The following is a 26265-nucleotide window of genomic DNA, read 5'->3' as shown; positions in this document are numbered from 1 at the left end:
CCACAGGCCTGCAACCCTACACCAGGCCACCTCTGAGCCTCCATTCCTTGACCCCATACTCTTTTGCATTCGCCGGGCCCCTCGCCTCCAGTTCCCGGCCTGGACTTACTGTCTTCAGTCTTCAACCTAAATTCAACTTAATGTTCTTTAAGAGACACAACACTACTTCCTTATCTCAAAAGACTCTAGCACATTATTACACTCCACACCAATCTCCCTATCCTCCACATCCAAAACAAAGTTTAGGACCTTGCCCACATCCTCCACTTGCAAATACATGCTCTCTCGTTTATCCTTGAGTGATGCTACTCACTTCTAGTTATCCTCTTGCTGCTAAACATAAAGTGACTTTGATTCTGTCTTGCCAAGCATATTCATGGCCCCTCCTAGCTCTCCAAATAGCTACTGTTTTTCTTCTAGCTTTTTTTTAAATAATCAAGGGCTCCATTTGATTTTAGCTTCCCAAACCCTGCTTGAGCTTCCTTTTTCCTGGCTAAATTCACACCTCTCTCAACACCCAACCTTGGATCTGCAATCCTTCTCCCTCCTTCCGTTGGACTTTAAACACCCTTCAAATGTTAGATGTATACCTGCCCAAACAGTTGTTCCCATTAACTCTTCCCAGTTCCTGCCTAATACACTTGTAATTTTTCCTGTCCCAATTTAATATGATCGCTCCCACAAAGTCTACATCTATCCTTATCTGAAAACATCTTAAAATGCAAGTTGTGGTCACAGTTCCCTAAATAATCTCCCACTTGGCCGGGCTCATTTCACACCAGTTCAGTATGACTCCTCCTCTCATGAGACTATCTACATATTGACTTCCTCCTGACAGAACCATCTAAACCTCTTGCACTAAAGAGGAGCCAGTCTATATTGGGGAAGCTGAAGACCCTACATCAACAATCCTAGTGGTTTTACACATTTCCGTGATCTGCCTGCATATCTGTTCTTCAGTGCCCCGGTGCCTGTTGGGCAGGGGTGGGGGGTGGGGGGTGGGCGAGAAGAAAATCGATGGCATAATCATCAAGGTGACTGCACCTTTTGCATTTTTGAGTTCTACCCACAGAGGGTGGATGAGTCCTCCATTATGTGTCCTCTGATAGCAGCTGTGATACTGCCCCATGTTTAATAGTGCAACTCTATCCCATACTGAAACACGAGTCCTGGAACATTAACCATCCAGTCCCATCCCTCTCAACCATGTCCTCTCTTCTCAGATCCAAAGGGATGTTTCTTTTTTCTGACCAGTACCTTTGGATCCCAGATGCTCATAGTAATTTAAAGGTCCTTTCCACACTCACCCTATCTAAGTCTTTGAGTATCTGGTAGGTTTAAATGAAATCCTCCCTCATCCTTCTAAATCCGTCCCCGCATTGAGACTTCCATTCTTGGGATTATTCTTGTGAATCTCACGTGAACTGCCTCAAGGCCAGCACATCTTTCCTCAGATATAGGGCTCAAACTTTCAAGTGCGGTCTAACAAACGTCTAATAAAGCCTCAGCATTACCTCCGTGCATTTATATACTAATCCTCTCAAGATGCTAGTACCTTGTCACTAATACCATGGTTCTTCTTGTTTAGACACCTCATGTGTAGCACCTTGTTAAAGGCCTTCTGAAACCCAAATAACAACCACTGACTCATTTGTCTAACCTGCTTGTTAATCCCTCAAAAAATTGTAACAGATTTGTCAGGCAGGATTTTTCCATTAAGAAACAATGCAATTTTATAACATTTTATCATGTACTTTCAAGCCATTCTCCAAAATCTCATCCTTAATTGTGGACTCTTAAAATCTGACCAATAATAGCTAACTGTCCAACAATTTCCAGTCTTTAGCCTCCTTCCCTCCTTAAACAGGGGTGTTAAATTCATGCTTTCCTAGTTCTCTGGGACCCTCCTTGACTCCAGTAATTCTTGAAAGATCACTATTAATGTTCACGTCCAACTGTCATTCAACCGTTCATGAATACCCATGAATAAAGCCAAACAAAACAGCGTTTCTCCGGGCCAAGGTGCAAAACACAGTACCTAAAGTCAAGCACATATAAAATACCAGTAAAATACAGTCACACAAAAAATATAGTCGAAGTCCCTGAGTCCATGAATGTTGCAGCTGTCCACAGTTGAACACAAATCTGTTGAAATTCTCTGAGGAAAAGGCAAGATTGACAAAGGAGAGTCAGTGGATATTATTTACTTGAATTTTCAGAAGGCCTTTGACAAGGCACCGCACGTAAGGCTACTAAACAAGATATTACAGGAAAGATATTAGTGTCATGTAATGGGTGACTGACTACACATTGTTCATAATAAGTTGTTCTATATAATTCACAAACACTGGAAGGTGGACTGTTTTGGGTTTGCTCGTAATGGAAGTAAAGGGCTGCAGCTTTAGTTAAGCACATAGAACAACTCTTGCCATGATTTATTCACAAAATCCTACACTGGCGACCCCAAAGCTCTCAGTTGGTTCCAGTCACTCAACGACATGCCGACCACATGGCTTGCACAGGCAGAAGGCCAGCTCGTGCTGTGAGAAATCACGGTGGACAATACCAAATTTTACAATGTCGTAGTATCACCAAGTAGTCTGCTACAGCCAGAGTGGTGAGTCCAGTAGAAGACCCACCTGAACGCGATAAATGTCACTCTGAAAGCTCACCTATTACAGATTTTGGACTGTTTGAATCTGAGCACGCCGAACTGATGTTCTCCTTGCCTGGCCTGGGTGATGCTAGGCCTTCAGAAATAATGGACCACATGCTAATACTCACTATCCTTGTGTTATTTTTAAAGAACACTTTATGCAAATCATGTCAGCACTTGGGGCCGCAATGGCCCAGAACACTGATGTTAAATTGCAGCACATCACAGTGTATCACCCTCTGTCCAGTGACCTTTGTGAGCAGTTTCACTGTTCCTTAAAGGTTGCTCTGAGGGCTTCCCTAATGGACTAGTGTTGGCACAATCCTACTGGGGCTCACAATGGCTCCAGAAAAGGACACGCAGTCGTCCACTGCTGAGTTGGTGTACAGGCAGCCGCTTATGGGTAAAAGGTGATTTTCTTCCTAACGCCATGACCACTGGGTCACATCTCAGCAGCACTGCACCCTCCTCCTCAGTAAACTCATTCTTTTACTCCTGTGCCTACCTCCCATCACGGCATACAGCACACTTGAGTTCCAGCTGACCTACATTCTACCTCCTATATCTTCGAGCACCACCATGCACATCAACACCCCTTACAATGGTCCCTTCTGCATTTGAAACAGGGCAAATCAACTTTCATTGCAAACAGGAAGGGTAAAGCCTGGTTTATACTTCTGCGTTAACTGGACGCCATAACCTAAACAAGTGGACGACGTGCGTTGTGAGCATTTATACTTGTGCGTTGGTTTGTCTGCGTCGCTCTGCAATTCGCACACGTCACGCATGCGCACACACTTGCCCATGCAAGGCTTCATGGTCATGGTAGTCTTTTTGGGGTAAACAAGGCACGAGCGTCTTTTGTCGTAAAAGCAAAATGTGCCCTCCATAATTTCGGAGGTCTGTAAAGCTTTATGGAAAGCATTGCAGCCAGAGTTCCTTCCCTGCCCCTCAGTCGCCCAGTGGGAACCTATTGCAGCATAGGACGACATGCGATGCTACCAAGCGGATCAATCACAGCTGTTGCGTTCTGCGTTGCCACGACGCACGGTTACAGTTTGGGAGAGGTGCGTGATGCAGCAACGCAAGCTCTTGCGTAGGGTTCCGCGTCGGCTTTGTGTAGGGTTTGCGGCGACACGTTGACGCAGAAGTATAAACCAGGCTTAAACCTGAATGTATTTCTGTACACTGCCTTCAACTGCACCCCCTAGCCCCCCACCTCCCCCCAAGATCTGGATGGTTCCAATACCATACCCCTTCATCACGGCATGACCCTGTGTGTCAGCACACCCCTGGATGAGTCAGAGGCACTGGCTGTACTCCAAACGAGGCACATTGGGCAGGAGCCAGGGGGTGGGAGTAGAGGGGGGTGCGAGGGGAGGGTGAGGGAAAGATGCCATTAAGCTGAAATGAGTACAGAGGAGGTTTACAAGGATGTTGCCAGGGGTTGGGAGAAGAGGAGGGGGGATGTCAGGGAAAGGTGCCATTAAGCTGAAGTGAGTAGAGAGGAGATTTACAAGGATGTTGCCAGGACTCCAGGCAGGGGCTGAGTTACGCAGAAAGGTTGATCAGGTTGGAACTTTTTTTATTGGAGCATAGGATAATGAGGAATGATCTTACAGAGGTGTAGAGAATGCACTCAATCTTTTCTTCAGGATTGGGAGAATCAAAAACCAATGGGCATTGGCTTTAGGTGAGAGGGGGAGATTTAACAGGAACCCAGAGTGTGGTCAGCATATGGAAGTGCATTGCTACATATAAGAGACACTTGGACAGTTACGTGGAATGGACAGACAAATCACACGAGCTGAGATGGGAATGTCGGTCAGTATGGATCAGTTGGTCAAAGGGGCAGTTGCACGACAAAGTCTACAAATACTCAATTCCCTACCTTTAACGTGCCTGCTACCTAACTTAGTGGAGCCCTTGCCCTCTCCCACCTCCAGCCAGTCAGTAATAGACTCTACAAATCAATGACGGACAAGGAATGATCCACGAGGCTCGAAAAAGTCCCATCATTCCTGACTAGCCGTCTTCTAGGCAAGAACCAGCCAACAATCCATTTTAACACACATCTCACAATACTAACAGTTCTCATCCTGCGCCCCAGCCTTCAATGTGGAGCCTTTTTTACTGCCTCTGGAATTCAAAACACATTGCATCGATAGCTTTCCCTTGATTGAAGGTACTCAGGCACTGCACACAGACCCACTGTGTGGGTCCACCTCCATCCTCAACTGCCCAGGCTCAAATGTCAGATTCCCATTCACAATGATGTCCACACACACAATCAACAGCCACCTCTCCACAGCCCTACCATTCCAGGGAGGGGGTTTCCATTTGGCCGTGACCTCTGTTGGGTACATGACGGCACCCGCATACTGCTCCATCCAGGCCGCATCTGGCTGCCATTGCTTGGCTCCTCTGAAGAGGGGCAGGGGCAGAGGGCGAAAGGTTAATAACACAACAGTTCGCTCTACTGTCATGCTCTACAATCCACTGCAGCACTCACATCCCTACCCAACCGTATAATAAGCCCACCCACCCTCCAGCCCCTACGCCACAATCCTCCCCATCTCTGTAAACACCAATAGTTCCTACATCCCTTCCACCTCTGTAATATTAATAGCTTGCACGCTTGTGGACTCCGTAACACTGACACCCGCCCCCCCCACCGACCTTGCAGCACTCCCCATCCCCTGCAACTCTCCCCCTCTAACTCCTACACCTCTCCCTGATTGTACACAACTCCCTCTGGCACCTGTACCAGTCTCTGTAACCCCATCAAGCCCCTGTACCCCTCCCCATCTCTGTAACCCCCTCCAGCCCCTACACCCCTCCCTTTCTCTGTAACCCCCTCCAGCCCCTGTATCCCTCCCTTTCTCCGTAACTTCCTCCAGTCCCTACACCCCTCCCTGCCTCTGTAACCCCACCAGTCCCTATACCCCTCCCTGTCTCTGTAACCCCCTCTGGCCCCTACACCCCTCCCTGTCTCTGTAACACCTCGGATCCCTACACCCCTCCCTGTCTCTGTAACCCCCTCTGGCCCCTACACCCCTCCCTGTCTCTGTAACCCCTCGGATCCCTACACCCCTCCCTGTCTCTGTAACCCCCTCCGGCCCCTACACCACTCCCTGTCTCTGTAACCCCCTCCAGCCCCTACACCCCTCCCTGTCTCTGTAACCCCCTCCGATCCCGACACCCCTCCCTGTCTCTGTAACCCCCTCCGGCCCCTACACCCCTCCCTGTCTCTGTAACACCCTCTGATCCCTACACCCCTCCCTGTCTCTGTAACCCCCTCCGGCCCCTACACCCCTCCCTGACGCTGTAACACCCTCTGATCCCTACACCTCTCCCTGTCTCTGTAACCCCCTCCGGCCCCTACACCCCTCTCTGGCTCTATAACCCCCTCCGGCCCCTACATCCCTCCCTGTCTCTGTAACCCCCTCCGGCCCCTACACACCTTCCTGTCTCTGTAACACCCTCTGGCCACTACACGCCTCCCTGACTCTGTAACCCCCTCCAGCCCCTACACCCCTCCCTGTCTCTGTAACCCCCTCCGGCCCCTACACACCTTCCTGTCTCTGTAACCCCCTCTGGCCACTACACGCCTCCCTGACTCTGTAACCCCCTCCGGCCCCTACACCCCTCCCTGTCTCTGTAACCCCCTCCGGCTCCTACACCCCTCCCTGTCTCTGTAACCCCCTCCGGCCCCTACACCCCTCCCTGTCTCTGTAACACCCTCTGATCCCTACACCCCTCCCTGTCTCTGTAACCCCCTCTGGCCCCTACACCCCTCCCTGTCTCTGTAACACCCTCTGATCCCTACACCCCTCCCTGTCTCTGTAACCCCCTCCGGCCCCTACACCCCTCCCTGACGCTGTAACCCCCTCCGGCTCCTACACCCCTCCCTGTCTCTGTAACCCCCTCCGGCCCCTACACCCCTCCCTGTCTCTGTAACCCCCTCCGGCCCCTACACCCCTCCCTGTCTCTGTAACCCCCTCTGGCACCTACACCCCTCCCTGTCTCTGTAACCCCCTCCGGCCCCTACACCCCTCCCTGTCTCTGTAACCCCCTCTGGCACCTACACCCCTCCCTGTCTCTGTAAACCCCTCCGGCTCCTACACCCCTCCCTGTCTCTGTAATCCCCTCCGGCCCCTACACCCCTCCCTGTCTCTGTAACCCCTTCCGGCCCCTACACCCCTCCCTGTCTCTGTAACACCCTCTGATCCCTACACCCCTCCCTGTCTCTGTAACCCCCTCCAGCCCCTACACCCCTCCCTGTCTCTGTAACGCCCTCTGATCCCTACATCCCTCCCTGTCTCTGTAACCCCCTCCGGCCCCTACACCCCTCCCTGTCTCTGTAACCCCCTGCAGCCCCTACACCCCTCCCTGTCTCTGTAACCCCCTCCAGTCCCTACACCCCTCCCTGTCTCTGTAACCCCCTCCAGCCCCTACACCCCTCCCTGTCTCTGTAACCCCCTCCGCACCAACACCCCTCCCTGTCTATGTAACCCCCTCCAACCCCTACACCCCTCCCTGTCTCTGCAACCCCCTCTGCACCAACACCCCTCCCTGTCTCTGTAACCCCCTCCAGCCCCTACACCCCTCCCTGTCTCTGTAACCCCCTCTGGCCACTACACGCCTCCCTGACTCTGTAACCCCCTCCGGCCCCTACACCCCTCCCTATCTCTGTAACCTCCTCCGGCCCCTACACCCCTCCCTGTCTCTGTAACCCCCTCCAGCCCCTACACCCCTCCCCGTCTCTGTAACCCCCTCCAGCCCCTACACCCCTCCCCGTCTCTGTAACCCCCTCCGGCCCCTACACCCCTCCCTGTCTTTGTAACCCCCTCCGGCCCCTACACCCCTCCCTGTCTCTGTAACCCCCTCCGGCCCCTACACACCTCCCTGTCTCTATAACCCCCTCCGGCTCCTACACCCCTCCCTGTCTCTGTAACCCCCTCCGGCCTTACACCCCTCACTGTCTCTGTAACCTCCTCCGGCCCCTACACCCCTCCCTGTCTCTGTAACCCCCTCCAGCCCCTACACCCCTCCCTGTCTCTGTAACCCCCTCCGGCCCTACACCCCTCACTGTCTCTGTAACCCCCTCCAGTCCCTAAACTGCGCCCTGTCTCTGTAACCTCTAACCCCATACCATTCCATCCTTGGTTGTACATGGTACTCTCTGACCTCACCTGTCCCTAGTCCATCCTTGACTTCCACCCCGAGAATCCCGAAGCAAAACCCAGGCCTGACCTGCTGGGAATCAGCGGAGGAAGGAAAGGACTGGGGAGCCGGCGTCCCCGCAGCAGTAACCGCGCCGCCGCTGCCGCCATTGCCCCGCGACCTTCACCGTTCGCCGATGCTGCGTGACGTCATGTCCGTATTACTGAGGGGCAAAAGGAACAATGCGGCAACTGAGAGGTGCGGGCCCCATCTTGTTGAGGTCAGCTGCAGGTCTCCACCCAGGTAAACGGGAGGCGGCTAGTGCCAGCGCCATGTTGTTGAGGAATCAGACTTCCCAGACCCAGTCTGTGAAATGTGGATCACAATCCGCCCACCGAAATAACAGGTCTATTTGGATCCTATGTTCGTGAGCGAATAGGTTCAAGCATGTTTCGCAGTAGGTGGTTATTAGTGTGATCATCTTAAAATGAAATAAGTCTAATTACTGCATCTCAAAATATATACGTTTTAATACATTTATTATTACTTTATTGTCCCCAAACAATTGATACCAGAGCGTACAATCATCACAGCGATATTTGATTCTGCGCTTCGCGCTCCTTGGAGTACAAATCGATAGCAAATATAATAAAGATTTAAATTATAAATCATAAATAGAAAATAGAAAAGGGAAAGTAAGGTAGTGCAAAAAAAACCCGAGAGGCAGGTCTGGATATTTGGAGGGTACGGCCCAGATCCGGGTCAGGATCCGTTCAGCAGTTTTATCACGGTTGGAAAGAAGCTGTTCCCAAATCTGGCCATATGAGTCTTCAAGCTCCTGAGCCTTCTCCCGGAGGAAAGAGGGACAAAAAATGTGTTGGCTGGGTAGCATTTTTGTCATCAGTCTTGTGGATAATGTAAAGCACCATGCCCATAACAAAATAATTCCCGTTGCTCCTTCTGTCACAAAGTACGTTACGCGCTCAGACGATCCTCTCAGTCTCACTTGCATTTTGGGATTTGTAGACCTAAACAGTTAAAAATTCCAGAGTGGCCAATTGTAGGACTAAAACTCCCTGGAGGAAATGCTGTCCATGTGATTTGGGGACGCAGAATGGTACGATGGGATTGTTAGTTCTGGTATCCACATCCTTAATTGGATGATTACCGCTTTTCCAAAACATAGACTACATCTCCCAGTGGACAGCGCGGAAACTCCATGCTCAGCCTCTCTCTGACGTCAATGTCTCCATTCGCATCCTTTCCCCGTGTACCCAGCAGCCTGACGGGTGTTGTAGTTTGATTTCAGAAGCCTGCGTTAACATTTAAGGGCGGACCATTATACTGTACTGCAACTCCCGGCTGGCATCGCGGCTCTACCAATTTATACCCGAGGAAGATGGCGGTGGCGCTGAAGAAGCAGAGGAGGCGGCAGCCACGGCGCTGAAAGCAAAGGAGACGTGCTCCAGACGGTCGAGGGAGGCGTTTAGCATAAAGGGAAAATTACAGTACAACCAGCAGAAGTGATTGCGTGAAGCTCCACCCCTCCCCAAGCCTCCGTCCCATTGGTTAAAGCAGCAAAGATGGCTGTCCATTGAGTAGAAACCCCTTTCCAATCGGCTGGAGTTGGTTATTGGCATCTCTTCGTTTTCCTGCTCCCTCCCAATACATAACTTTGGGCTGGTTGTTATCCCGAACCCTGACCCTGAACTGCGAGAAAAGGGGCAGGTAACTGCGCCGCTTTCCCCGAAACCTCCCTTCCTTTGGTCCAGCTTTTTGGAACAAGGCTTTCATATTGTTTGGTCGGTTCCATTTCACCTCTTTCCATCCGTTCCCTGCCTTTGCTATAAATCCTCAGCTCAAAAGTCTGGCTGGAGCTGTCTTCCCTTGGCAGCCTCTTTTTCCTCGTTTTTGCCCTGGGTCTATTTACCTGTCCCTCTTTTCCCAAAGACCTTACTTTGTGACTGTCTGCCTTGACCCTTGAGTCACCATCAGTAGTCTGCCTATCAGTCTAAATCAAAATATCGATCCTATTTATTAAATTTTTTTTGGTAGGAGCAAAGTTCTATTTGTAATTCTGAGGGGATTTTTACTTCAGTCAATCCACTTTAATAACCAGGAACTCTGAAATTTCAGTTTCCTGCGCAGGGTAGGATAGTATCCCTGGATCTGGAAGCCTTTATTTTAACTGAGGACTCCCTGGCCCCTCCCCCCGACACCTTCAATCTTGGCTCTTTCTTTCCCCCCACCTCTTTTTCTGAGAAGCTACTTTGCAAGGCTCAGTGCCACGTTAGCAGGGGCTTCAATATCTCCTCCAGTATCACTTTGTGCAGGCCACACAGAGCAGGAGGAAGGGGGAGCCCACTTTCTGCATATAGCTGGGTGGGGGGCAGGTGCTAATGGAACGCAGAAGAGTCTGACTGTCCTAGTGGCAGAGTCGTGCAGCTCCTCTTCTGAGGTTCAGGCCCACCTCTTCAAAGAGAGGACAGGACTTGTGGAGAGAAGGGTTGCTTCTCTTTGAGGACCCAGCACCCCTCTCCACGTGCCCCTCACCTACCATGGCAGCCAAAGGGAAGCGGAGTGGCCAGCAGTGGCCTGAAGACCAGCTGATCCAGCAGCACGGGCTCCACTCATTGCACCGCATGTTCCAGATCGTGGGGGCCCAGCTCACCCACCGGGACGTGCGGGTGCTCTCCTTCCTCTTTGTGGACGTCATCGCCGACTACGAGCGGGGACTGATCCGGAGCGGCCGCGACTTCTTCCTCGCCCTGGAGCGGCAGGGGCGCTGCGACGAGACCAACTTCCAGCACGTGCTGCAGCTCCTGCGCATCATCACCCGGCACGACCTGCTGCCCTACGTCACACTCAAGAGGCGCAAGACTGGTAAGCAGCTGCTTTGGGGAGGGAGCACTAGACAAAGCCGCCGCCTGTGCCCTCAGGCTGAGAGGCAGCATCCCACAGTTACTGTCTTAAAGAGTTATGTAATGAGCTGATATAGTTATCTCATTGGGGCTTTGTGAGAATTGGACACCATGCACCCCTGTTTCTGCCATAGCCCGGCACAACCCCTCCTTTCCTCACGGTCCTGCACAGTCTCATACTGTGCTGTCATAGAGACCGTGAAGCCTATGGGCTCAAGCCAAATGTCAAACCACTCCCTGACTTAATAGTCATAGAAAAATAGAGCACAGGAACAGGCCCTTCAGCCCATCTAGTCTGCCAAAACATTTAAACTGCCTACTCCCATCGACCTGCACCAGGACCATTCCCCTAACATCCATGTACCTATCCAAATTACTCCCAAACACTGAAGTCGAGCTCACATGCACCACTTGCACTGGCAGCTGATGATTCGGGCCAAGACCCTTCATCAGTACAGTCCTAATGAAGGGTCTTGGCCCAAAACATTGACTGTACTCTTTTCCATAGATGCTACCTGGCCTGCTGAGTTCCTTTTCTACCTGTGACACCACGTTTAATGAACTATGGACATGTATTCCCAGGTCCGTTTGTTCTGTTTGTTCTGCTGCTCTCCTCAGTGCTCAACCGTGTAAGACTGACCCTAGATGGTATTGTCAAGGTGCAACTCCTCATACTTGCCTGCGTTAAATTCCATCTGCCATTTTCCAGCTGGTACAGATCCCACTGCAAATCATGATAGCCTTCCTCACTGTCCACTACACCCTCAATTTTGGTGTCATTTACAAATTTGCTGATCCAGTTAACCATATTATCATCCAAATCATTGATACAGATGCCAAACAACAACGGACCCAACGCCAATCCCTGTGGCACACCACTAGTCACAGCCCTCCAGTCAGAGAGGTAAACATCTACTACCACTCTCTGGCTTCTCCCACAAAGTCAACATCTAGTCCAATTTGCTACCTCACCCTGAATGCTGAGCAAACGAACCTTAACCAGCCTCCCATGTGGGACCTTGTCAAATGCCTTGCTAAAGTCCATGAAGACAACATCCACTGCCTTGCCTTCATCAACTTTCCTGGTAACATAGAACATAGAATAGTGCAGCACAGTACAGGCCCTTCGGCCCACAATGTTGTGCCGACCCTCAAACCCTGCCTCCCATATAACCCCCACCTTAAATTCCTCCATATACCTGTCTAGTAGTCTCTTAAATTTCACTAGTGTATCTGCCTCCACCACTGACTCAGGCAGTGCATTCCACGCACCAACCACTCTGAGTAAAAAAAAAAAAATAAATAAAAAACACCTTCCTCTAATATCTCCCTTGAACTTCCCACCCTGTACCTTAAAGCCATGTCCTCTTGTATTGAGCAGTGGTGCCCTGGGGAAGAGGTGCTGGCTGTCCATCTATTCCTCTGAATATCTTGTATACCTCTATCATGTCTCCTCTCATCCTCCTCTCCAAAGAGTAAAGCCCTTGCTCCCTTAATCACTGATCATAATCCATACTCTCTAAACCAGGCAACATCCTGGTAAAGCTCCTCTGTACCCTTTTCAATGCTTCCACATCCTTCTTATAGCGAGGTGACCAGAACTGGACACAGTACTCCAAGTGTGGCCTAACCAGAGTTTTATAGAGCTGCATCATTACATCGCAACTCTTAAACTCTATCCCTCGACTTATGAAAGCTAACACCCCATAAGCTTTCTTAACTACCCTATCTACCTGTGAGGCAACTTTCAGGGATCTGTGGACATGTACCCCCAGATCCCTCTGCTCCTCCACACTACCAAGTATCCTGCCATTTACTTTGCACTCTGCCTTGGAGTTTGTCCTTCCAAAATGAACCACCTCACACTTCTCCGGGTTGAACTCCATCTGCCACTTCTCAGCCCACTTCTGCAACCTGACAATGTCTCTCTGCAATCTTTGACAATCCCCTACACTATCTACAACACCACCAACCTTTGTGTCGTCTGCAAACTTGCCAACCCACCTTTCTACCCCACATCCAGGTCGTTAATAAAAATCACGAAAAGTATAGGTCCCAGAACAGATCCTTGTGGGACAACACTAGTCACAATCCTCCAATCTGAATGTACTCCCTCCACCACCACCCTCTGCCTTCTGCAGGCAAGCCAATTCTGAATCTACCTGGCCAAACTTCCCTGGATCCCATGCCTTCTTTACTTTATACGTTATACTTTATTGTCGCCAAACAATTGATACTAGAATGTACAATTGTCACAGCGATATTTGATTCTGCGCTTCCCACTCCCTGGATTATAAATATTAAATATTAAAAATTTAAATTATAAATCATAAATAGAAAATAGAAAAATGGAAAGTAAGGTAGTGCAAAAAAACCGAGAGGCAGGTCTGGATATTTGGAGGGTACGGCCCCCCGGGTCAGGACTTTCTGAATAAGCCTACCGTGTGGCACCTTGTCAAATGCCTTCCTGGAAAAACTGAATAGGATTAGTTTGACATGACCCACCATACACACTGCCATGCTGACTATGCCTGATCAGTCCCTGTCTATCCAAATACTCATACAGTATATCCGGCCCCTTAGAAGACCTTCCAATTACTTGCCCTCCACTGATTTCGGACTCACCAGCCTATAATTCCTGGATTAATTTTAGGGCCTTTATTAATCAGTGAATATTAGCTATCCTTCAATCCTCTGGCACTTCACCTGTTGCCAAGGATAATTTAAGTATCTCTGCTAGGCCCCTGCAATTTCTGCACATTACAGATTCTCAACTGCTCGTTACTTCTGTGAACACCAGGGAATTGAATGATAAATTTACTGCAGCCAGCCTGTGGGAGGAAACTGGAGAACCCAGGGAAACCCACGTGCTCACAAGGGAGACGTGCAAAGTGCACACGGACAAGACCAAGACAGGTGTGGAACCCGGTCTGCTGGGGGCGTGTGGCAGCAGCACGACCTTGCGCTCCCCCACAGCGCTGTCTCTTCTGAATCACGTGCCTGTGAGGATATGTGGGGTCCTTTTCGTGCCTGGTCTCATGATTCGGTCTCCTGTATCGCCTGAGCTTTCCACAATCGGCCATTTTCTATATCTGCTCTCTTTCTGGGGATAATGAGACATGTGGAACACTTGCCTTTATTAGGTGAGGCATTGAGTTCAGAAGTCAGGGTGTTAAGTTGCAACTTTTAAGAAAAACTCTGGTAAGGCCATGTCTGGAGAATTGCAAACAGTTCTGGGCACCCCATTACAGGAAGGATGTCGAGGCTTAGGAGAGGGTGCAGAAGAGGAAGGGGTGCCTCTGGATTAGAGGACGGTTCTACCACTAGAGGCTGGACAAACTTGCGTTGTTTTCTTTGGAGTTGAGGGGAGATCTGATTGAGGAATATAAGACTGAGAGGCAAAGGTAGAATGGACAGAGTGTATCTGCTTCCCAGGGTTGAAATGTCGATTACCAGAGGGTGTGGGAGGGGTAAGGTTTTCACTCAGTGGTGGATGACTGGAATGTGCTGCCTAGTGTGGTGGTAGAGGCACATAAATTGGAGACTTTAGTCAGGCACGTGAACGTGAGGAGATGGAAGGATATGGACATTGGGTCAGCAGAGGGATTAGTTTAGGTTGCCATTTTACCTGTCCTAATTTATCTGGTTCAGCACCTCACTGTGGGCTGAAGGGCCTGTTCCTGTGCATCTCTGGTCTGTCCAGACAGCTCTGACTTTAACTTGCAAACAATTCTCATGCTGGGGAAGTGTTGAAACCTCTAAAAACCACCTTTATTTAATTGCAGTTCTTCTTGTGAAGCTGCAGTTCCATTTCACCTGGATCCAGTCTGTTCCCCCACCCTTGAAACTGGTGCTCCAATCCACTGATTTTTACCGTTGGAGAGGTCTATGCCTTGTCTGTTCAGTTCGGTTCAGATCCTGCAACGCCCTACGGGTTGCAGGGGTGCTTCGCATGTCTCGGGCTAGTGAGTCCTGGTGGTGCTCACTGCTCTCCAGGCTGCACCACAACCAATATCCTCCAGCTCGGTGGCTTGCCCTGGTCTCAAACACATGGCCGTTGTAGTTCTTAGCGAGCTCATTCGCCCTGGCCAGTGACGTTGAGGTCCTTCGCCCAGTGATGCCATGTCAACACCACCCCCTCATGTCGGTTCACCCACCAGCTGAAGCCATATGCCACTTGGAGGCAGATGTAAGAGATTTAGATGGATGGGGTGCAGTGATGTCCGTCCACCCTGTGAGGTAGCGTGTGGCTGCCAGACGTCAAAGGACATCAGTACGGCCTCTGTCCAGAGCCCTCCACCCCCTACACCTCGTCAGTAGCTGTACTCTAATCCTTGCAATGCTATGATCGCCTGTTAGCTGGAAATTTTCTCTTGACGTTTTCCCCACCTGGCCTGGCTCATTAATTAGGGCCCTCAGAGTGAGAAACGGCCTTGGTAAGTTCAAACTGAGTGGAAGTCGTGTCTCAATAAACACCTGCTGATCCAGACTCTTCCTTCCCAGTGGGTGAAGTTGCTATCGGTACACCTGTTTTCTCTGCAGCTGTTGGGTGAGTTTAAGGAACTGGGGCAGTTTCTCACGTCATGCATCCTCTGCCATGTGGGGATTTTAATTTTATTGAGATGTAGCGCGGAATATGGGCTTCCAGCCGTTTGAGTCACGCCGCCCAGCAATGATCACGGGACAATTTACAATGACCAATTCACCCATGGGATGCTTCCCATCTTCTGGGCAAGCCCACATTCAGGACGAGTGCTCAGTTGTGGAAGCTGGCACGCCGAGCTTGAGTGACAGCTGATGTGACATCGGTACATTCCTGAGACTGGTTGTTCAGTGGCGAGCAGGGTTCTCAGGTGCTGATGCAGCAACTGGAAGCCATGCAGGTGGAAAGAGGCTGGATGACTGCCGGCCAGGACGGGGTGCGGTTTGTGTAAGTGGGTGGTCAGAACGGACGCAGTGGGCCGAAGAGCCTGCTTATCATATGTACTTGCAACCAGTGTAAGCAACGACCATAACCAATCTGGACAGTTTCCCTTCTCCCCTCTCCCTTCGGGCAGAGATATAAAAGCCTGAAACCACATACCAGCAGGCTCAGGGTGAGACGCAGGGATTACAATTCGTGCCGATGTTAGAGCTCTGCAGTGAGCAACAGGTGTGGGTTCTCTGACAGATGGTGACTGAGGAGCAGAAGGAGGTGGGAGGGAGATGTTGGGCAACAAGGGAAGACGTGGCAGCTCAGCTCACCTCCCCTCCTGTCCCTCCTTCCAGTGTCGCCGGATCCTGTGGACAAGTATCTGGAGCAGAGTTCTGTCACCTATCTTGTACCCCGAAGCCTGGCTGCTGAGGGAGCGACAGAGCACAACAAACCAGGTGGGAAGAAGCACAGGACAGGTACACTCCAAGGGTATGGGCCAGACACAGTGAAGCTCCCCCCGGCACCATCCCATCGCACGCTCCCCCCTGGCACCGTCTCGTCGCACACTACCCCCGCCCCCCCACCCCCGGCACCGTCCCGTCGCACACTACCCCCCCCCCCCCCCCCCGGCACCGTCCCGTTGCGTGCTCCCAGGACCCCGGTCAGACACAGTGAAGCTTCTCCCACACCGTCCCGTCACACACACCCCCCCAGCACTGTCCCGTTGCGTGCTCCCAGGACACCGGTCAGACACAGTGAAGCTCCATCTCCATTCTCTCCTTATTTTCCCTTTAGGCCGTTTACTGTGTTGTGCCCCCGTGGCTCCTCACCCCCTACGACAGAGAGTGCACCGTGGCCGTGCTGTGGGGGGCCGGCGGGGAAAGCAGAAGATTGCTGTGCTGGACAGCAAGGAGAAGCAAACCTGCGGTGAGTTCTTTTGTTAGTTTCCCTGTGGCACCCCTGATCACCTCCCTCTGCCATCGCTCTCAGTGGTGCTCAGGAGCCCAGCAAATGAATTCTCTCCCCCCCCCCCCCCCCACCAGTGGGACAGCCTCCCACATTTCCACTGGCCACAGTACTTCTCACCAACTCGTGTCTCCTTCCCAGTGTTATCACTCCTTCACCTGGCCCTTCTCTCCTTTGACCCTCACCTCCCAGGATCACTGTCCGCTTACTGTTACACCCCCACCCCTACGAGCCCTGTGCAGAACACAGCACGGTACCCACAGTGTTGTGCCAGCCTATGTTAACATACTCCACAATAAATCTAACCCTTGCCTCCCGCATGGCCTATAACTCTCCATTTTAATGTATTAAATGCCCCTCTTCTGTCAGCCACAACCACCATCCCCAGCAGTGTATTCCAGCCACCCACCATTCTGTATAAAACCTGCCTCTGACATCTACCAATATCCTCTGGTACGACCATTGCTGTCCTGAAGAAATAAGTGCTGGCTGTTTACTCTTATGCTTTCCACAATCTTACACACCTCTGTCATTTCCCCTCTTATCTTCCATTGCTCCACAAAGAAGCCCTAGCCAGCTGAGCCTATCAATAGACAATAGGTGCAGGAGTAGGCCATTCGGCCCTTTGAGCCAGCACCGCCATTCACTGTGATCATGGCTGATCATCCACAATCAGTACCCAGTTCCTGCTTTATCCCCATATCCCTTCATTCCGCTATCTCTAAGAGCTCTATCTAACTCTTTTTTTGAAAGAATCCAGAGAATTGGCCTCCACTGCCTTCTGAGGCAGAGCATTCCACAGAACCACAACCCTCTGTGTGAAAAAGTTCTTCCTCAACTCCATTCTAAGTTGTCTACGCCTTATTCTTAAACTGTGGCCTCTGGTTCTGGACTCCCCCAACATTGGGAACATGTTTCCTGCCTCCATCCTCATAAGACATGCTCTCTAATCCGAGCAGCATCTTGGTATATCTCCTCTGCACCCTCAAGCCAGCAATCAATACAATACTCTGGTGTAACCAGTTTTGTGGAACTGCAGCATTATCTCTCGGCCCACACACCATTGGTCGCCATAACCCTGTCAATTTGTGTGGCAACTTCGAAGGAGCCCATTCCTTCACACTGCTAACAACCTTGTATTCCACCTTCAAGTTCGCTTCACACTTTTCCGAATTGTAATCATCTGCTATTTCTCCACCCAACTCTGCATTCTGTCTATATCCTGTTGTAACCTACAGCCTTTTACACTATCCACAGTTGAGACATGCTGGAAGTCATGAGCAGTTCCACACTAAGTGCTGGTAGAACTCGGTAGGTCAGGCAGTGTCTATGGAGGGAAATACAAGTGACTTTCATCAGGACTGCAAAAGAAGGGGAAGGAAGCCAGAATAAAATTGGGAATTCTCACCATGGACGTCCAGTCCCTGTACGCTTCTATCCCTTATCAGGAAGGCCTCAGGCTCCCCCCTGCTTTCTTGACAACAGACTCAACCATTTCCCCTCCACCATCACACTCCTCCATCTGTTGGAACTGATACTTAATTCTCAACGATGTCTCTTTCGGCTCCTCCAACTTCCTCCAAACCCAAGGTGCAGCCATGACTACTCTCGTAGGCCCCCAGATATGCCTGATTTTTCATCGGCTATGTGTCTCAAGCCTACAGTAGTAATTCTCCACAACTCTTTCTGCGCTACTTTGATGACTGTATTGTTGCTGTATGAACCCTGGGTGCCCTCCCAAGACTATGGTCAACAGCTCCTAGAAGACAGCGGTGCAGCTAATGTAGATGAACTGAACACACTGATGAGGGAGAGGGAGAAGTGGAGAGTCCATCATCGTGCCCGACGCTGGCTCGCTAGGCCTGAGTCGACGTAGTAGTAGTATTGTTGCTGCTTCATGCCCCCATACTGAACTCATCAATTTCATCAACTTTGTCTCTACGCTGCCTTCAAATTTACTTGGTCTATCTCTGATACCTCTCTCCCCTTTCTTGATCTCTGGAGACAGACTATCTACGACCGTCTTTTACAAACCCACTGACTCTCAGAGCTATGTACCCTGAGTATACCTCTTCCTGCACTGTCTCTTATAAAAATGCTGTTCCCTTCTCACCGTTTCTCCACCTCTGCCGGACTTGTTCCCAGGATGAGGCTTTCCATTCCTAGATATGAGATGTCCTCCTTCAGAGAATGGGAATCCCCTTCCTCTACCATTGGTGCTGGCCTCACAACGTTCTCCACAATCTCCGAAGGATCCCACCACTAGGCACATCTTTCCCCTGCCCCTCATTTCTGCAGGGATCACTCTCTCCCTTGCTCACTCGTACCTTACCACTGATCTCCCTCCTGGCACTATCACTGCAAGTGGGACAAGTGCTACACCTGCCCCTTCACCTCCTCCCTCACCACCATTCAGAGCCCCAAGCAGTCCTTCAGGTGAAGCGACATTTCACTTCTGAGTCTTGTCAATGTCATTTATTGCATCTGGTGTTGCATTATTGAGTCCTGATGGAGTTTGGGGGAGTGGGCAACTTTATTGAGCATATTTGCTCTGTCCATTGCAACAGCTGGAATCTGCTGGTGGCCACCCATTTTAGTTCCACTTCCCATTCCCACACTAAAACCTGATGAGGCCAAACTCAGGACGTCTTGGTAGTCTCCAACCTGATTCCGGTAATCATTTCCCTCTCACCTCACTACAGGAAGGATGTGGATACTACAGAGTGCAGAGGAGATTTACAAGGGTATTGCCTGGATTGGAGGGTGTACCTTATGAGAATAGGTTGAGTGTACTTAGCTTTTTCTCCTGGAGCAGTTGAGGATGAGAGGTGACCTGATAGAGGTGTATAGGATGATGACAGGTGTTGATCGTGTGGATAGCCAGAGGCTTTTTCCCAGGGCTGAAATGGCTAACACAAGGGAGCATAGTTTTAGGGTGCTTGGAAATGAGTACCAAGGGGATGTCAAGGGTAAATTTTTCCACACAGAGTAGTGGGTGTGTGGAATGCACTGTCAGCAGCGGTGGTGGAATCAGATACAATAGGGTCTTTTAAGAGCCTCTTAGATAGGTACATGGAGCTTAGAAAAATAGAGGGCTATGGGCTAGGGAAATTCTAGGCAGTTTCTATAGTTGGTTACATGGTCGGCACAACATTGTGGGCCGAAGGGCCTGTAATGTGCTGTAGATTTCTATGTTCTGTGTTCTCTTTTACTGCCCACCCCAGTGTTCTCTCATTCGGTAGCCACGTCATTCCTTCTCTTACTCTGCCTCGCCCTTATGACCTGGACCAAGATCCACCTGTCACCTGCTGCGTTGCACTCCTCCCACACTCTCATTTGGGCTTCTTTCCCTTCCTTTGTAGTCCTGATGAAGGGTCTTGGCTTAAAATATACACTGTTTATTACTCTCAGATGCTGCCTGACCTGAGTTTCTCCATCATTTTGTATATGTTACCACTATCCACAACACCAGCATCGTTTGTTTACATGCAAACTAACCAACCCCACGGCTTCTTCATCAAAGTCAATTGTAAACTTCACAAAAAAGAGGTCCCAAAAGAGCTGCCTGCAGAACGCCACTACTCACCAACCTCCAGACAGAATACACTGCCTTTTGGATCACAAGATATAGGAGCAGAATTGGGCCATTCAGTCCATCGAGTCTGCTGCATTCCATCATGGCTGATCCCGGATCTCAGTCAACCCATGCACCATATCCTTTCTCGCCATATCCTTTGATACCCTGACCGGTCCGGAAACTATCAACTTCCGCTTAAAATGTACCTACGGACTTGGCCTCCACTGTGTGGCAGAGCATTCGACAGATTCACTACTGTCTGGCTAAAAAAAAATTCCTGCTTTCTTCTGTTCTGAAAAGTCACCCCTCAATTTTGAGGCTGTGCCCTCTAGTTGTGGATACCCCAACCATAGGAAACATCCTCTCCACATCTACCCTATCTAGTCCTTTCAATATTCAGTAGGTTTCATAGAGATTTCCAGCCCCCACCCCCCACAGCATTTTCTAAATTTCAGTGTGTACAGGCCCAAAACTACCAAATGCTCCTCATGTGTTAACCCCCTTAATTTCTGGAATCATCCTCATGAGCCTCCTTTGGACTCTCTCCAATGACAACACATCCTTTCTGGAAATTGGGGTCCAAAACTGTTGACAATACTCCAAGTGCAGCCTGACTGGTATCTTATAAAGGCTCAGCATTATCTTCTTGCTTTTATATTCTATTCCACTTGAAATAAATACCAACATTGTAATTGCCTTCTTTATCACAGACTCAGCCTGTAAATTAGCCATCTGGGGGTCTTGCACGATGACTCCCAAGGCTCTCTGCACCTCTGTTTGAATTTTCTCCCCATTTATGTAATAGTCACAAATATTATTCCTTTTACTGAAATGTATTATCATATATTTCCCAACACTGTAATCCTTCTGTCACTATTTTGCCCATTCTTCCAATTTGTCTAAGTCCTACTGCAATTGCCACAAAGCCATCAATTCCATTATCTGAATCATTGACAAGCAATGTGAAAAGTAGTGGTTCCAATGCTGACCCCTGAGGAACACCACTAGTCACTAGCAGCCAACCAGAAAAGGGCCCCCTTTATTCCCACTTGGCTACCTCCTGTCTGTCAGCCATTCCACTATCCATGCCAGTAACACCATGGGATTTTGTCTTGTTAAGCAGCTTCATGTGTGGCACCTTATCAAATGCTTTCTGAAAATCTAAGTCAATGGCATTCACTGCCTCTCCTTTGTCCATCTTGCTTGTTACTTCCCCAAAGAGCTAACAGATTTGTCAGGTGAGACTTCCCTTCACAGAAAGCATGCTGACTTTGATTTATCATTAGTCTCCAAGCACCCCAAAAACTCACCCATAATAATAGACTCCAACACTTTCCCAACCACTGAGGCTCAGCTAACTGGCCTATAATTTCTTTTGCCTTCCTCCCTTAAAGAGTGGAGTGACATTTGCAATCTTCCAGTCATCCGAGACCATGCAAGTTATTCTTGAAGGTTCATGACCAATGCACCTGTTACCTCTTCAGCAGCCTCTCTCAGGACTCTGGGATGCAGTCCATCTGTCCAGGTGTCTTATCCACCTTAAGACCTTTGCATTTGCCTAACACTTTTTCCTTTGGAAGAGCAATGGCACTCACTCCTGCTCCCTGATACTCACGGACCTCTAACATACTGCTAGTGTGAAGACAGATGCAAAGTACCTATTAAGTTCATCTGCCATTTCTTTGTCCCCCATTACTACCTCAGCAGCATCATTTTCTAGTGGTCCAATATCAACTCTCAACTCCCTTATACTCTTTATATAAAAAAAACTGTGTAAAAAAAAAAAAAAAAAATTAGTATCCTGCTTTATATTATTGGCTAGTTTGCCCTCATATTTCACCATTTCTCTTGTAGCTTTTTTTTGTTGCCTTTTGTTGGATTTTAAAAGCATCCCAGTCATCTAACTTCCCACTCACTTTTACTACCTTGCCCTTTCCTTGGCTTGTTTGCTGTTGTTAACTTCCCTTGTCAGCCGCAGTTGCCTAGTCCTGCATTTGACAACAGCTGCTTCTATGGGACATAATAGGTCCTGCTTTTTGTGAACTATTCGCAGAAACTTCAGCCACCTCTTCTCTGCCGTCATGCCTGCCAGTAACCACCTCCAAACCACCTGGGCAAGGTCCTCTTTCACGGCCCTGTAGTTTCCTTTATTCCACTCAGATACTGATGATCGTGTCTTGTGCCTCTCCCTCTCAGATGCAGTCCATTGAGTCTACTGGGCCTTTCCATCATGCTGATTTATTATCCCTCTCAACCCAATTCTCCTGACAACTCCTCGTAACCTTTGACACCCTGACTAATCGTGAACATATCAACCTCTGCTTTAAATGTACCCAGTGACTTATCTCCAGCCACTTGTGGCAATGAATTCCAATGATTCACTACACTCTGGCTGAACAAATTCGTCCTCATCTCTGTTCTTGAGGGATGTTCTTGTGTTCTGATGCTGTGCCCTCTGATCCTAGAGGCACTCGAATAGGAATTATTCTCCCCATATCCACTCTATCTAGACCTTTCAATATTTGATGCATTTCACCCATTGTTCTAAACTCCACTGAGTACAGGCCCAGAGCCATCAAACACTCCTCATATTTTAATTATTTCTTTCCCAGAATCATTCTTGTGAACCTGCTCTGGACCATCTACATTGCCAGCACATCTTTTCTTAGATAAGGGGGCCAAAACTGCTCACAATACTCCAAGCGCATGCTGACCAATGCCTTGTTAAGCCTCAGCATGTACAGTGGCATGCAAACGTTTGGGCACCGCTGGTCAAAATTCCTGTTACTGTGAATAGCTAGGTGAGTAAAAGATGAACTGATTTCTAAAAGGCATAAATTAAAGATGACACATTTCTTTAATATTTTAAGCAAGAAAACTTCTTTATTTCCATCTTTTACAGTTTCAAAATAACAGAAAAGGGAAATGGCCTAAAGCAAAAGTTTGGGCACCCTGCATGGCAGTACATAGTAACACCCCCTTTGGCAAGTAGCGCAGCTTGTAAACGCTTTTTGAAGCCAGCTAAGAATCTTTCAATTCTTGTTTCGGGGATTTTCACCCATTTTTCCTTGCAAAAGGCTTCTAGTTCTGAGAGATTCTTGGGTCGTCTTGCATGCACTGCTCTTTTGAGGTCCATCCACAGATTCTCGATGATGTTTAGGTCAGGGGACTGTAAGGGCCATGGCAAAACTTTCAGCTTGCACCTCTTGAGGTAGTCCACTGTGGATTTTGAGGTGTATTTAGGATCATTATCCTGTTGTAGAAGCCATCCTCTTTTCACTTTTGGCTTTTTTACAGACAGTGTGATGTTTGCTTCCAGAATTTGCTGGTATTTAATAGAATTCATTCTTCCCTCTACCAGTAAGTGTTCCCTGTGCCACTGGGTGCAACACAAGCCCAAAGTATGATCGATCCACCCCCGTGTTTAACAGTTGGAGAGGGATTCTTTTCATGAAATTCTGCACCCTTTTTTCTCCAAACATACCTTTGCTCATTGTGGCCAAAAAGTTCTATTTTAACTTCATCAGTCCACAGGACTTATTTCCAGAATGCATCAGGCTTGTGTAGATGTTCCTTTGAACTTTTTGGCCTCTTAGCTGGCTACAAAAAGCGTTTACAAGCTGTGATACTTGCCAAACGGGTGTTACTAAGTACTGCTATGCCGGGTGCCCAAACTTTTGCTTCCAGCCATTTTCCTTTTTTGTTATTTTGAAACTGTAAAAGATGGAAATAAAAATTTTCTTAAAATATTAAAGAAATGTGTCATCTTTAACTTTATGCCTTTTGGAAACAGTGCATCTTTTACTCGTTTAGCTATTCACAGTAACAGAAATTTTGACCGGGGTGTCCGAACTTTTGCATGCCACTGTATGTCCTTGCTTTTGTATTCTAGTCCTCTGCAAATGAAAGCTAACATTGCATTTGACTTCCTTGCCACCAACTCACCTGCAAGGTGACCTTTAGTGAAACCTGCACAAAGACTCCTAAGTCCCATTGTACCTGTGATTTTTGAATTTTCTCCCCAGTTAGAAAATGGCCTTTACCTTTAATCCTTCTACCAAAGTGCGTGACAGTACACCTTCCTCCACGATATTCCATCTGCTGCTACTTTGCTCATTCTCCCAGTCTGCTTGGGTCCTTCTGCAGTCTCCCTGGTTCCTCAATACTACCTGCCCCTCCACTTATCTTTGAATTGTCCACAAATTGGCCACAAAGCTATCAGTTTCATCATCCAGATCATTGCCAAGTAACATGAAAAGAAACAGTCCCAACACCTCTGTGGAAAAGATCTAGTGACTGGCAGGCAGCCAGAAACATACCCCCTCTAGCCCCACCCTTTGCCTCCTGTCAGACTCCAGCATCTTCCCAACCACCAAGTCAGGTTAACTAGCCTGTAATTTCCTTTCTTTTGCCTCCCTCCCTTAAAGAGTGAAGTGACACTTGCAATTTTCCGATCCTCTAGAACTTTTCCAGAATCTCGCAGTTCTTGAAAGATTGCTACTAATGCTTCCACAGTCTCTTGATCTACCTCGGTCAGAACCCTGGGCTGTAATCCATCTGGTCCAGGTGACTTATCTACCTCAGACCTTTCAGCTTCCCGAGCACCTTCTCCATAGTAATATCAACCACACTCACTCCTGCCCCTTGACATTCTCGAACTTCTAGTGATTAGGGATTAGTATCTGGGTGTTTTTGATTTGCTTTCTAGCTGGTTCAGCACAATATTGTGGGCCAAATGGCCTCTTCCTCTTTTGACTTGTGTCAGGGTCTTTTTACCTTTGCAGTTTCTTAACTCTACTCACAAGGATTCTACATCTTTCAATCCTATGTCTCCTTTTTCTAAAGATATGATTTTTTTAAGCCAATAGAGCCATGCCACCCCATCTGCTGACCTGCCTGTCCTTTCAATATTGTGTATTGATTTTAGTACGTGCTATGCCTTCTGTGAGCGAGTCAATTCTAATTCCACACAGCCAAATTTTCCCATGGACCCTCTTTGCTACCTCAACCCCACCCTTCTCCATGTAATCTGCCCTCTGCCTCCCCTCCCCTTCATCCCCCTTTCTGCCCCCTGCATTCATCCTGTGCTTTTTCTACTCAGACATCCGTCTGCGTGTGAGGGCCGAGTACTGTCAGCACCAGACGGCGCTGGAGGGCAATGTGTTCTCCAACAAGCCTGGGCGGCTGGAGCGCCAGTTTGAGCGGTTTGCACAGGCCAACACCATCCTCAAGTCCCGGGACCTAGGCTCCATCATTTGTGACATCAAGTTCTCCGAGCTTACATACCTGGATGCCTTCTGGAGGGACTACATCAATGGCTCACTGCTAGAAGCCTTGAAGGGCGTCTTTATCACTGACTCGCTCAAGCAGGCCGTGGGCCACGAGGCCATCAAGCTCCTGGTCAATGTGGACGAAGATGACTACACAGCGGGTCGGCAGCGGCTGCTGCGCAATCTCATGCTGCAGCACGGGCCCTGAGGGTGCAGGGCAAAGGGCAGCTGTCCCCCACCACACCAGCTGAGGGAGGGTGGGGAGGGATTCAGAAGTCTCATTCCTCCCCCTTCCACTCTCTCTATCAACCACTTACTCTTTCACTTCTCCTCCCCTCCCCGCCACCACCACAGCCCTCCTCATTCTTTCTCCAGTTCTCCTGCCCACCCCAACTCCTTGGGCTCCCAGTTCTTGGTCTATCACCCACCCTCCCAGCCCTTCACTCTGCCGTACCCCAGGGACGTGCAGCCTGATTGCTCAGTGGCTCCCATCTGAGATGAGTTTGGAGTGCTGTACGGAGAGAGGAGCAGTGAGCTCTGAATGGCGGGAGAAGGCGGCCATCCTGCCATGGCAGTGAACACTGAAGGCAAACTGGCACATGAGAACGGACATGTACTGCTCAGCTGAGAGTCTGGCTCCCTCCACCCTCACATGCTCGCCGCATTGTGGTCACTTGCTCAACTTGATTGTGGTATTAAGGAAATAATCAGAGCTGTGAACTGTTCTGCCTTGTGAAAATCTCTTCCGTTCTCCTTGTGCTCTGTATAGGCAAAGGGCAGAAGAAGGAATAACA

At 49.3% G+C, this 26265-nt stretch overlaps 2 protein-coding genes across 3 annotated transcripts in view; one reads left to right on the top strand and one right to left on the bottom strand.

Annotated features, from left to right (window-relative positions):
• The window catches only part of ndufs2 (NADH:ubiquinone oxidoreductase core subunit S2), a 33684-nt gene extending 25649 nt beyond the window's left edge, over window positions 1–8035 (bottom strand). Inside the window, exons 1-2 of one of the 2 annotated variants that reach the window (XM_072279035.1) lie at window positions 7913–8035; window positions 4974–5080 (exon numbers count right to left, since the gene is read on the bottom strand). In XM_072279035.1, coding sequence (XP_072135136.1) covers window positions 4974–5080; window positions 7913–7992 — 187 coding nt within the window. In that variant the 5' untranslated portion in view covers window positions 7993–8035. Of the gene's footprint in view, window positions 1–4973; window positions 5081–7851 lie in introns of both variants that reach the window. The other variant, XM_072279036.1, reaches the window with a different exon arrangement.
• A 1162-nt stretch (window positions 8036–9197) lies between these two features.
• Window positions 9198–25910, top strand: dedd (death effector domain containing). The gene is made up of 4 exons (XM_072279034.1): window positions 9198–10705; window positions 16012–16113; window positions 16454–16585; window positions 25303–25910. The coding sequence occupies exons 1-4, from the start codon at window positions 10381–10383 to the stop codon at window positions 25677–25679; spliced, it is 936 nt and encodes a 311-aa protein (XP_072135135.1). The 5' UTR covers window positions 9198–10380; the 3' UTR covers window positions 25680–25910.
• The last annotated feature ends 355 nt before the right edge of the window (window positions 25911–26265 follow it).

The sequence above is a fragment of the Mobula birostris genome, chromosome 14 (assembly GCF_030028105.1).
Source record: "Mobula birostris isolate sMobBir1 chromosome 14, sMobBir1.hap1, whole genome shotgun sequence".
In the NCBI taxonomy this organism is placed as follows: domain Eukaryota; kingdom Metazoa; phylum Chordata; class Chondrichthyes; order Myliobatiformes; family Myliobatidae; genus Mobula; species Mobula birostris.
The sequence above is the reverse complement of the archived record's forward strand: the minus strand, read 5'-3'. Positions and strand labels throughout refer to the sequence as shown.

Coding starts and splice junctions, on each gene's coding strand:
- dedd (XM_072279034.1), top strand. CDS start 10,381: ATGGCAGCCAAAGGGAAGCGGAGTGGCCAGCAGTGGCCTGAAGACCAG. Junction 10,706..16,011: donor ACTCAAGAGGCGCAAGACTG/GTAAGCAGCTGC, acceptor CCCTCCTTCCAG/TGTCGCCGGATCCTGTGGAC. Junction 16,114..16,453: donor GACAGAGCACAACAAACCAG/GTGGGAAGAAGC, acceptor TTTTCCCTTTAG/GCCGTTTACTGTGTTGTGCC.